The sequence below is a fragment of the Pan paniscus genome, chromosome 6 (genome assembly GCF_029289425.2).
Source record: "Pan paniscus chromosome 6, NHGRI_mPanPan1-v2.0_pri, whole genome shotgun sequence".
In the NCBI taxonomy this organism is placed as follows: Eukaryota; Metazoa; Chordata; class Mammalia; order Primates; family Hominidae; genus Pan; species Pan paniscus.
The window spans coordinates 44,640,424-44,653,061 of record NC_073255.2 but is presented as its reverse complement, the minus strand read 5'-3'; the positions used below and the strand labels follow the sequence as shown (position 1 = coordinate 44,653,061).

The 12,638-nt window shown below is 44.7% G+C and overlaps 1 protein-coding gene across 3 annotated transcripts in view; it reads left to right on the top strand.

The window, feature by feature from the left end:
- The window catches only part of BLVRA (biliverdin reductase A), a 48,926-nt gene extending 38,921 nt beyond the window's left edge, over positions 1 to 10,005 (top strand). For all 3 annotated transcript variants that reach the window (XM_034963985.3, XM_055115876.2, XM_055115877.2), the window contains 3 exons: positions 3,119 to 3,226; positions 6,320 to 6,491; positions 9,640 to 10,005. In XM_034963985.3, the coding sequence (XP_034819876.1) occupies positions 3,119 to 3,226; positions 6,320 to 6,491; positions 9,640 to 9,898 (539 nt within the window). In that variant the 3' untranslated portion in view covers positions 9,899 to 10,005. The remainder of the gene's footprint in view (positions 1 to 3,118; positions 3,227 to 6,319; positions 6,492 to 9,639) is intronic.
- Positions 10,006 to 12,638: the final 2,633 nt, after the last annotated feature.

Below are 12,638 nucleotides of genomic sequence, written 5' to 3'. Positions count from 1 at the left end.
CTGCCTGAGCCTCCCAAAGTGCTGGAATTACAGGCATGGGCCACCATGCCCAGCTCAATAACGTATTTTTAAATTAAGGTACGTATGTTGTTTTCCTAAACATAGTGTTATCACATACTTAAACTACAATATAGTATAAACATAACTTGTGTATGAACCGGGAAACTAAAATATTCATGTGACTCCCTTTATTGCAATATTCACTTTATTGTGGTGGTCTGGAATGAAACCTGCAGGATCTCTGAGGTATGCATGTAACCGCATACAACCATCAAAATCTGGAAATTGGCATTGGTACATTACAACAATCTAATCCTCAAACCTCATTCAAATTTCACCAGTTGTCCCAATAACATTCTTTATGGCAAAATGACTGAGTTCAAAATCATGTATTATCTTTTATTGACATGTCACTTTTAGTGTCCTTCATTCTGGACAGTTCCTCCATCTTTTCTTGACAATTATGAATATTACAGTTAGTTATTGTGTAAAATGTCCCTAAATTTGAATATATCTGATGTTTCTTCATGATTAGATTTGGGGTATGCATCTTTCACAGAAATAGTATGCAAGTGGCCAGGCATGGTGGCTCACATCTGTAATCCTAGCACTTTGGGAGGCCAAGGCGGGCAGATTACTTGAGGTCAGGAGTTCAAAACCAGCCTGGCCTACACTGTGAAACCCCGTCTCTACTGAAAATATCAAAAAAATTAGCCAGGCATGATGTGGGCACCTGTAATTCCAGCTACTCGGGAGGCTGAGGCAGGAGAATTTCTTGAACCCGGGAGGCACAGTTTGCAGTGAGACGAGATCGCACCACTATACTCCAGCCTGGGTGACAGAGCGAGACTCCCCATCTCACAAAAAAAAAAAAAAAAAAAAAAAAAAGGAAACGATGCTGTTTTTCACATTGTGTTCTGTCAGGTAACATCCAATATCAGTTCATCTAATTACTAATGATATCACTTCATTAGGTGGTGTCTGACGGGCTTTTCCATTGAAAGTTACTTTTTTTCCCTTTGTAATCAGTGATTATTTTGTGAGAAGGTAGTTTATAACTAGTTAAATATCCATTCTCATCACACTGTCTGATATTCATTTATTATTTTATATCAGTAGAAACTCATAGCTTTGTTTTTCTATTCAGTGCTGTTACTTTTTATTATTCATATTGATGTCCACATTGTTCCAAATTTGCTCAGTGGGGAACCTCTTCCTGCCAGCTCCCTTGTCATTTTGTTATGTTTCCATTATTCTTTGAATTCTTGCTTTCTGGCACAAAGTGGTTAAGGCTCATCTTGTACTTTCTCTGCCTCAGCCTTGGAATTAGTCAGTTCTCCAATGGCTAATAACGTTTTGATGGCAAGATTTGGACACTGCTTGTGCTTATGGCTTTGGGCTATCTCTGCAAGCCCTTTCAGTGAACAGACCTGGGAATATATGGATACGGATGTGTGTGTGTACTGTGGTTACCATGTGTGTTTATCACAATCAGGCATTGAGTGAACGACAGGAAAACAACCAAAGACACAGCTGGAAAATACATAGTTTCTTTAATAACCATGGATGTGGAAACACAGAGACTGTTACATAGTGCTGGGGAAAATACAACATGTTCCCCAGAGTTTCACGGTGGGGTGGGGGGCAGTGGGCGAAACTACCTGTGAGGAGAAAAGCTTGTACTTATTGCAAAGCATTTTGTGCCATTTAGTTGTTGCAAAGCCATTTTGTGCCAGAAAGCTTCTACTTATCACAAGAAGTTCCTTTTGCCACATTCACGTCTGAGGGAGTGGGTGGGAAGGACCCCATCCTCCCACACACCTGACATTTCTGGAGACTCCTGCGACAGACATCCTCCTTGCTCCTGAGGTGCAGGTCAAGCCCAGAGCATTTGGCAGTATTTGCTGTGATGCTGGGTTAGACAAAGGCAACTGTCCCAGGAGCATCTCCCACTGACCCAGATTTCTGTCTGTTTCAGTGAAACTGTAGATCATAACCACACTTTGTACTTAATCACAAAATAGTTCTGGTGTTTTAGGAAGCTTCTGGCCTAGAAATGAAAAAATTTTTATAGAGCGAAAAAAATTTTATATAGCAAAAAAATTGTTAACAGCTTTCTTTTATAATCCAAAATTTATTTTATTTTATTTTATTTTTATTTTTTGAGATGGGCTGGAGTGCACTGGTACGATCTTGGCTAACTGCAACCTCCACCTCCCAGGTTCAAGTGATCTTCCCAGCTCAGCCTCCCAAGTAGCTGGGACCACAGGTGCATGCCACCACATCTAGCTAATTTTTTGTATTTTTTGTAGAGGCCAGGTTTTGCCATGTTGCCCAGGCTGGTCTCAAACTCCTGAGCTTAGGCAGTCCACTTGCCTTGGCCTCCCAAAGTGCTGGGATTATAGGCATGAGCCACCAAGCCTGGCCACGTTCTTACTCTGTTAGATTTTTATGCTGCACTGCCTCCTCCTGTCTAGAACAGTAGCTAACTGTCTCCTGGCCCACAGACGCATCCCTGATCTCATCTTGCCTTTGGACACAGGTAGATACCATCTTGTTCTCTTAGATTTTCATTTCATTTCTCAGGTTTTCGTTTCATTCATTTCTCTTTTTTTCTTTTTCTTTTTGAAACGGAGTCTCACTCTGTCGCCCAGGCTGGAGTGCAGTGATGCAATCTTGGCCCACTGCAATTTCTGCCTCCCAGGTTCTAGTGATTCTCCTGCCTCAGCCTCCCAAGAAGGTGGGCTTACAGGTGCCCACCACCACACCTGGGTAATTTTTGTATTTTTAGTAGAGGTGGGGTTTCACCATGTTGGCCAGGCTGGTCTGGAACTCCTGACCTCAGGTGATCTGCCAGCCTCGGCCTTCCAAAGCGCTGGGATTACAGGCATGAGCCACCATGCCTGGCCTTCATTTCATTCATTTCTGTTGTAAGCTTAGAAGTAGCAGCCTCTTCAGCTGGGGTGGGTGACAGTGGTAGGGAGGCCATCCTGGCCATGTGCCCAGGGCAGTTATGAGTGCTTCATGTCTTGTGTTAGGGGATGACAGAGTACCCTCTGGGATGCACACCTAGACACAACTGACGACTGCCCTTTTTATTCCATTTTTGTCGTTACAGGAAAAGTCTTGCACGAGGAGCATGTTGAACTCTTGATGGAGGAATTCGCTTTCCTGAAAAAAGAAGTGGTGGGGAAAGACCTGCTGAAAGGGTCGCTCCTCTTCACAGGTCAGTGCTACGTGGGATCACAGGTCACATGTGAAGTCCAAAGACCAGCCAGATTCTTTCCTGGCTCTCTGGGACGGGAGCTTATATTCATTTCTGCTCAAGACTCTGACTCAGGGCCACTTAATTTTCCCAGATGGGATTTAATTCCTTGGTGGCCCTTGGGTAAAGAGTATATTAGAAATCTCAAGCATATTTGTGCTCTGTCCCAATCTATTAACTAGTTGGAGATTATTTTTCAACAGGAAGTTGTACATTAAAACTCTTTTAAAAGGACTGAGAGGTGCTTGGAGAGGAGAACATTTTTATACTTCCTTGCAAAGCAAATATAATATGAAGAGCTCCCTTCCTCCTCTAGCAAGTTACAAGGACATTGGCAGCGACCACAGTATTTATTTATTTATTTATTTATTTATTTATAATAAATAATAAATATTTACTTATTCTGTTCTTACTCTGTTGCCCAGGTCTTACTCTGTTGCCTAGGCTGGAGTGCAGTGGTGCAATCATAGCTCACTGTAGCCTCAACCTCCCAGGCTCAAGCAGTCCTCCCACCTCAGCCTTCCAAGTAGCTGGAAACACAGATGTGCGCCACAATACCCAGCTAATTTTAAAATTTTTGTAAACAGTGTCTCCCTATGTTGCCCAGCCTCATCTCAAACTCCTGGGCTCAAGTGATCCGCCTGTCTTGGCCTCCAAAGTGCTGGGATTACAGGCATGAGCCACCGTGCCCAGCTGACCACAGTATCTGATCTGTATTTGTAGCTGTTTACTTGATGTTGGTCACTCTTTGAGCAGCTCCGTTAGCAATAGGAAATGGGCATGCAGGAAGCTCCTGCTCTTGTGGCCACTTTTGGATGGGCTCCTTCTCTGGCTATATCGTTGGGCACATGGGCCACCATTCCTGAGGGCTTTCATTACAGAAAGGAGACCCTGACATGGCCTGGCATTTTTGCATGGTAAAGCCACTGATACATAGTAGAACCTCATTTCAAAATCTGTCTTCATCCTTAAAAATGGTAATATAATGAGAGTACAAACCATTAATTTGTACAAGAAACTGTGTTAAGTATGTGATGTGCATTAATCCATATGACAATCCTATAAAGTGGTATTCACTACCCCCATTATACAGATAAACTGAAGTTCAGAGACATGAGTGGCTTCACAGAGGTAACGTAGTGGTCATGAGACAGAGCTGGATTGGAGCTCAGCTCTCTAAGTGGCTGGAACTGTTGTGGGTGGCTGCTTAGTATTCTGTCCAAAGAACTAGGCTGGGCATAGTGGCTCACGCCTGTAATTCCAGCACTTGGGGAAGCTGAGGCTGGTGGATCACCTGAGGTCAGGAGTTTGAGACCAGTCTGGCCAACATGGTGAAACACCGTCTCTACTAAAAAAGAAAATACAAAAATTAGTCGGGCATGGTGGCACGCACCTGTAATCTCAGCTACTTGAAAGGCTGAGGCAAGAAAATCGCTTTAACCCAGGAGGCAGAGGTTGTAGTGAGCCGAGATCGCACCACTGCACAGCCTAGGTGACAACGAGACTCTGTCTCAAAAACAAACAAACAAACAAAAAAGAACTAGAGCAGACAGTAACCAGCCCTGGGGAAGTCTTTTTGTTTTGTAAGTTTGATACTTAGGCCCCAGTGATTTCAAACCATATTGTCTATGAAAATTCTAATTTTTGTTTGGTTTTATATATAACTTATTACTTTTTAAGAATATACTCATTGTTATTAGTCATTGTTTTAAGTGAATATCAAGGTCATAAGAAATGTTTTGTTTATAATGTAATGTAACAGATATGAAGTCTTTTAAACTTAGGTTATGTTTAAGATTTTGGCTGGAGGCAGACGGGAGCAGTATCTTGACCAAATGGATTTCTCACACCAATACTCTTTTTTATGTTTATATATATATATTTTTTGAAATAGGGTATCACTCTGTCACCCAGGCTGGAATGCAGTGGTACAATTATGGCTCACTGTAACCTCGAACTCCTCAGGCCCAGATGATCCTCCCACCTTAGCTTCCTGAGTAGCTGGGGCTGCAGGTGTGCACCACGACACCCGCCTAATTTTGTGTGTTTTTTTGTAGAGACAGAGTCTTGCTATGTTGCCTAGGCTGGTCTTGAACTCCTGGGTGCAAGCAATCTGCCAGCCTTGGCCTCCCGAAGTGCTGGTATTATAGGCATGAGCTACTATACATGGCCTTTTTAGGCTTACTGCAACCTCTGCCTCCTGGGCTATAGTGATTCTCCTGCCTCAGCCTCCCAAGTAGCTGGGGTTACAGGCGCCCATCACTATGCCCGGGTAATTTTTGTATTTTTTTTTACTAGAGACGGGGTTTTGCCATGTTGGCCAGGCTAGTCTCGAACTCAAGTGATCCACCCACCTTGGCCTCCCAAAGTGCTGGGACTACAGGCGTGAGCCACCGCGCCTGGCCCCAATACTCTTTTGAGTGTACTTTTTTGTTCACAAGATTAGGAAGACTAAGAAAACATTTAACATTGTATCAATTTTCTTGATATTGAAATAGCTCAAAGGTATTACCATTTTCTCCATAGCTATTATAATACCTTCATACCTTATTGCCACTTACACATCAGGTAGTTATAAGAATACAGGCTTGCAGGGCTAAAATACTTTGATTCTTCTACTTTTACCAGACTACTTTAAATCACTAAAGAGGATATATATATATGTATATGTAGGTATGTGTTGTGTGTGTGTGGTGTGTGTGTGTGTATGTATATCTACATATGTGTACATAGATGTATATATTAGAAGCCTGAAACTTTTTTATTATCCTGTTTGGCTGGATTGACTGCTGTTTCCAGTAGAATGTTTTACTAAAACTGAATTTAATAAACAGGAAAAGACAGAGATGCTTTTATGATAGAGTTGAAGTTCAGCCACCTGAGTTTTCATCAGTATCATTAATCACGTTGCCTGCCTACCACGTAAGGCAAGGTCCCATTGTACTGATCACTCGGCCACATCTTTTCACACCCCCACCACCCCCACCTCCCGGTCCTGCTCTCCACTTGGCATTCCTGCTTCCCAGTTCCCACAGCATTTGTGATTTCCCACAGCTGGCCCGTTGGAAGAAGAGCGGTTTGGCTTCCCTGCATTCAGCGGCATCTCTCGCCTGACCTGGCTGGTCTCCCTCTTTGGGGAGCTTTCTCTTGTGTCTGCCACTTTGGAAGAGCGAAAGGAAGATCAGTATATGAAAATGACAGTGTGTCTGGAGACAGAGAAGAAAAGGTAAGTCATGAGAAGCCATGAGGAGGAGGAAATTTAAGGACATCCTAGTACATTTGCAGGTATGATCCAAAGGGAGCCCCGAGGGGCTAGACCCTAACTCCCAGCTCCAGAAGGGCTGTCTGCTTCTGCAGATGGAGTGCTGAGATTGCACTTGTGTTGCCTCATCTCATCCTCTCAGCAGCCCTGTGAGGTAAAGAAGACAAACATAATCCCATCTGCCAGTCAGTAGACAGAGGCTTACAGAATGCCAGCAGGTTGCCTAAGTCATGCAAGTCATTCATAGCAGATTAGTAGTGGAAATTACATTACCTTGGCTGGGCGTGGTGGCTCAGGCCTGTAATCCCAGCACTTGGGGAGGCCAAGGGTGGTGGATCACCTGAGGTCAGGAGTTTGAGACCAGCCTGGCTAACATGGTGAAACCCCGTCTCTACTAAAAATGCAAAAATTAGCTGGTGTGGCGGTGCATGCCTGCAGTCCCAGCTCCTTGGCAGGCTGAGGCAGGAGAATTGCTTGAACCTGGGAGGCAGAGGTTGCAGTGAGCTGAGATCAGGCCACTGCATTTCAGCCTGGGCAACAGAGCGAGACTCCTTCTTGAAAAAAAAAGAAAAGAAAAAGAAATTATGTTAACTCTGTGACCTGATTTTTTTCCTGTGTTTTCTTATGAAAGTTTTCGGGCATATTGTGAAGTTGAAAGAATTTTTCAGTAAACACCCATCCACCTACTCCCTAGACCCTGCCATTAACACTGTACATGTTCCCCGCAGGGCCACACATTCACCCCTCAGTGCAGCCAGAGTGTGAGGGTCTGTGTTTCAGCTTTAGCATCCCGTCACCCTGTCACACTGTTCCCAAAACATTCTGACTTATTTCTCATACCAAGTATTTTTTAACAAAAGCACATTCATAATTTTCCTCCCAAAGCACCTGGGCTCTGTAAATTATTTAGAACAGTAAGGATTTTAGAGTGTTTCTAGATGCCTTTGCAGAGAGGTGGGTCTCCTGGTAGTAAAAGAAGCAGACATTGGGTATTTTAAAAAGAAAAAAGAATTTGAGTTCCTGAATGAAGCCTGATCTAGTCCATTTTGAAGAGTTTCTTCTTCGCTAGGAAAAGGCAGAGAGGCCTGGCAGATGAAAGCAAAGCACATGGAACTTGGCAGTGCTCCCTATGGAGTGACCAACAGTGGTGGCCCGGGCTCTGGTGTGGCCATGTGAGTGTTAGGATTGCAGCCGTGGTCAGACCTATACACAGACAGTTGTAGCACCCTGTAATTAGAGGTAAAGATACTGTAGGATGCTGTAGGAGCACAGGGAAGGGGAACCTGGACTAGGTCAGCTCATGGTTCTGATGGGAGGCGGTGCCTTGTTTGGTCTTGAAGTTGAGTAGAAGTCAATGAGGAAGCAAGATGTTGGGGAGGCAGAGGCTGACTCTCTGTCTCTCTTTTTTTTTTTTTTATGAGACAAAGTCTCGCGCTGTCACCCAGGCTGGAGTGCGGTGGCGTGATCTCAGCTCACTGCAACCTCCATCTCCCGGGTTCAAGTGATTGTCCTGCCTCAGCCTCCCGAGTAGCTGGGATTATAGGCGCCTGCCACCACGCCCGGCTCATTTTTGTATTGTTAGTAGAGACAAGGTTTCACCATGTTGGTCAGGATGGTCTTGAACTCCTGACCTCAAGTGGTCTGCTCACCTTGGCCTCTCAAAATGCTGAGATTACGCACATGAGCCACTGCACCCAGCCCTGACTCTCATTTTTGCACAGGAGAGGCAAGCATCAGATGAGGGATTGGGACAGACAGCAGTTAATATAATATAATAGTAACTTCTTAAAATCATAGTACTTTCCGTGTCCCAAATTGCATTTTTAATTTTTTTTTATCTATTTATTTATTTATTTATTTTGAGACCGGGTTATGAGACTGGCTGATTTTCGTATTTTTGGGCAAGATGGGTTTTTGCTATATTGTCTAGGCCGGTCTCAAATTCCTGGGCTCAAGCGATCCACCCACATCAGCCTCCACGCCTGGCCACAAACTGCACTTTTATCTCACAATGTCACAGCAAGATAGGTAAAGCTGTATACTTATTACCATTACTTATTTTTACTAGTGAGGAAATTGAGGTACAAGAAAGATCTTGACATTCTGCATTCCCTCAAATCCCAAGATTCCATATTATTTAAAAGGACATGAGAGGCCGGGCACAGTGGCTCACGCCTGTAATCCCAGCACTTTGGGAGGCTAAGGCAGTTGGATCACCTGAAGTCAAGAGTTCAAGACCAGCTTGGCCAACATGGTGAAACCTTGTCTCTACTAAAAATACAAAAATTAGCCAGGCGTGGTGGCAGGTGCCTGTAATCCCAGGTACTGGGGAGCCTGAGGCAGGAGAATCGTTTGAACCTGGAGGCAGAGGTTGCAGTGAGCCGAGATTGCACCACTGCACTCCAGCCTGGGCAACAAGAGCAAACATCTCAAAAAAAAAAAAAAAAAAAAAGACATGAGAAATTTTCTTAGGCAGACTATGTAGAATACCTCAAGTTTATTTTTATTCAGTGCCAAAATAAAAGTTAATCTTTGTTGCCATCTCCCAGAACATTTGCTAGACTGTACTATGAGCTTTTAAAACTAGTCATGGGAGGCCAGGTGCAGTGGCTCACGCCTGTAATCCCAGCAGTTTGGGAGGCCAAGGCAGGTGGGTCTCTTGAGGTCAGGAATTCAAGACTAGCCTGGCTGACATGGCAAAACCCCATTTCTACTAAAAATATTTTTAAAAAAAGTAGCCAGGCATGGTGGCAGGTGCCTGTAATCCCAGCTACTTGGGAGGCTGAGGCAGGAAAATTGCTTGAACCCAGAAGGCAGAGGTTGCAGTGGGTCGAGATTGCACCACTGCACTCCAGCCTGGGTGACAGAGCAAGGCTCCATCCCAGAAAAAAAAAAGTCACTGAATGAATTCCCCTGCCTGATGGCAAAATTAAATTAAAGACTGTTTGGCTATGAGGTTGACACAGTCACCCACAGCCTCTGGGAGGCTGGTGGCTGCAAGGAGGATGGGTGCCTGATAAGGACATGTTACCAGGCGGTCTGGTGCCAGCAAGCACCCACTTGTGCTCTTGTGTAATCTCTAACATGATTCTTTTGTCTTTTGTCTTTGCAGTCCACTGTCATGGATTGAAGAAAAAGGACCTGGTCTAAAACGAAACAGATATTTAAGCTTCCATTTCAAGTCTGGGTCCTTGGAGAATGTGCCAAATGTAGGAGTGAATAAGAACATATTTCTGAAAGATCAAAATATATTTGTCCAGAAACTCTTGGGCCAGTTCTCTGAGAAGGAACTGGCTGCTGAAAAGAAACGCATCCTGCACTGCCTGGGGCTTGCAGAAGAAATCCAGAAATATTGCTGTTCAAGGAAGTAAGAGGAGGAGGTGATGTAGCACTTCCAAGATGGCACCAGCATTTGGTTCTTCTCAAGAGTTGACCATTATCTCTATTCTTAAAATTAAACATGTTGGGGAAACAAGAATCTTATTGTTATGAGCTATGTTGGGATATTTGGGGTTAGGGGCTATGCAGTGGGGACAAGGTGAGAATGAGCGTTGGTTGAGCTGAACTAAATGCTTTGTATGTCTGATTTCACTTACTCCTCCTAACAGCCCTATGAGATGAGTACTAGCAGCCCTCTTTTTTTTTTTTTTTTTTTTTTTGAGAGTCTCACTGTGTCACCCAGGATGGAGTGTAGTGGCACCATCTCGGTTCACTGCAGCTTCCACCTCCTGGGTTCAATCAATTATCCTGCCTCAGTCTCCCAAGGAGCTGAGGATTACAGGCGCATGCCTAATCCTGGCTAATTTTTGTAGTTTTAGTAGAGATGAGGTTTCGCCACGTTGGCCAGGCTGGTCTCGCTCAAACTCCCAACCTCAGGTAATCCACCTGCCTCGGCCTCCCAAAGTGCTGGGATTAGAGGCATGAGCCACCATGCCTGGCACCAGGTCTCTTTTCATTGTATACTAGAAAATGTTGTTTGAACAGAACCCTCTGAGATGATAGAGTCACCGCCCTTCTGCTCTTGTGTTCTCAGCTGCCCTATCTACCCTGCAGGTTGCTACTGCTGCTGGAGCCCACGCAGGTCATGTGCCACTGTGGCATTTCCTAAACACTCCTGCCTCTGAAGGTGGCACCCCATGCCCCAGTCACAATTCTTTCAGAGTGTCACAGAAGGAAAGAATCCACATGTATTCCTCAGCAGTCTATCCCTCTGTCCAATTTGAAGAAAAAAAAAAAAGCCCTTAATCCCACTGTACTAATGCTCCTAAGTGTTGAGGGGTCCTTCAGGAGGGCCTTGTGTCTCCAGGCAAGAGTGACCACAGAGGTGCCCTTTGCCCCTCAGCCCCTCTCCCTGTGGCAGCAGTGACCTGCCTGTCTGGTGAAGCTGGAAAAGGGACTAAACACATGACACCCAGCCACCTTCTCCCTCTGAACCGACATCCTTAGGATGCACCCAAGCTTGTCCACGTGGCAGGTGACTAAAGCAGACTCTTCCTCTGCAAGTAGGTGACCTGCAGCTGTGATGAAGAATTGAGTTACCCTAAGATAGGGCAGTTACCCTAAGACAGAGCCTAAGACAGTTACCCTAAGACAGAGCCTAAGAGTTACCCTAAGAGTTTAAGAGCCTAAGACAGAGTTACCCTAAGGTGGAGCCTAAGAGTTACCCTAAGACAGAGTTACCCTGCAGGGAGCCAAAGGCCTGCGGGACGTGACCAACTCAGCATTCCGCTGGAGGCTGTATGATCAAACAGCGAACTGTTTATCATGAATGCAGGATGTGGGCAAACTCACACTGCCTTGCCACCAAAAGGTTTGCTGAGGGACATCATGCTCTGGCGCTGGGCTCCTGGAAGTTATCTATTGAGAAATCTAGCGCCTATTGTTCACAAGCCCGCTGTGAACCAAACGGCTGACTGACAATTACCCGACAACCATCCTCCCACTTTCTTGCTGTCTCTTTCACCTAATAAATACAGAGGGCTGTGTAAAGCTCACGGCCCTTGTCCACTAGAGGCAAGATGCCCCTTGACCTCTTCTTCCAAATATACTCTTTTGTGTCTTGTCTTTTATTCCCACATTCGCCCCACTTTGTTCAGTCCCCCGAGGTCCATGCAGGTTACAAGTGGCACCCCAAACAGCAACAGGATCGGGTGCTCTGCATAGTGGCATCCGAACACAGGACTTCGAGGACATGAATGAAGAAAGTCCGCTGGAGCAGAGGAACTGAAATTGACAAGGCGAATGGGGACCCCGAAACGAGTCTGCCAGCAGCAGATATAAGGTCAGTGCCCTAAAGAGGTACTGATCAGTGCTGTAAAGAGGTACTGGGAGCAGTGCTTTAAAGAAGTACTAGGAACAGGAAGTTTTCTGAATCAGGCTAACAAGGGGAAGAATTTATCTATTGAAGAAAAACATTATGTGCAGTTGCTTAAAGTTCTGTTGAGACAGTCTGGAGCTTAGGTTAATTCACAGACACTAACCTCCTGCAGAAGCCACAAAAGGTTATTACGCATAACCCATGGTTCCCACAGGCAGGCACCCTTGATGTGGAAAATTGAGACAAAGCAGGAGAAGGATTAAAACAGGCTCATCAAAAAGGTCTTAGCTGATTCTTAGTTGATTCTTCTGTTTTCTCCACTTGGAGTTTAGTTTGTACTGTACTTCTACCATTATCTCCTTATTATTCTGTGGGACAACAGCCTGAATCTAAAAATCTGAAAGAATCTGTTGTCCCACCCACAGCTCCAATTGAAAATAAAAAACAGAGAGGATAAAAATTGGCCTATACCGCCTCCTCCAATTGCAGAAACATCTGTACTGCCTCCTTCGGTAGCACAAATAGAAACCCCAATACAAAGAATTTTACGCTCTGCTGTCATAGCTGGAGAGCCCTTAGGACCTTGCGCTGTTCCTGTTTCCGTAAGGCCTGATCCCAATAATCCACAGCAGTTTATTCATGAACACACCCCACTAGAATTTCAGTTGTTGAAGGAATTAAAAACTAGTGTGGTCAATAACGGAGTAGAAAGCCCATGGTTCCCAGAGGAAAGAACACTAGATGTAGAACTCTGGGAACAAGTGGGGAGAAATCTTAAACAACATCAGATGCAA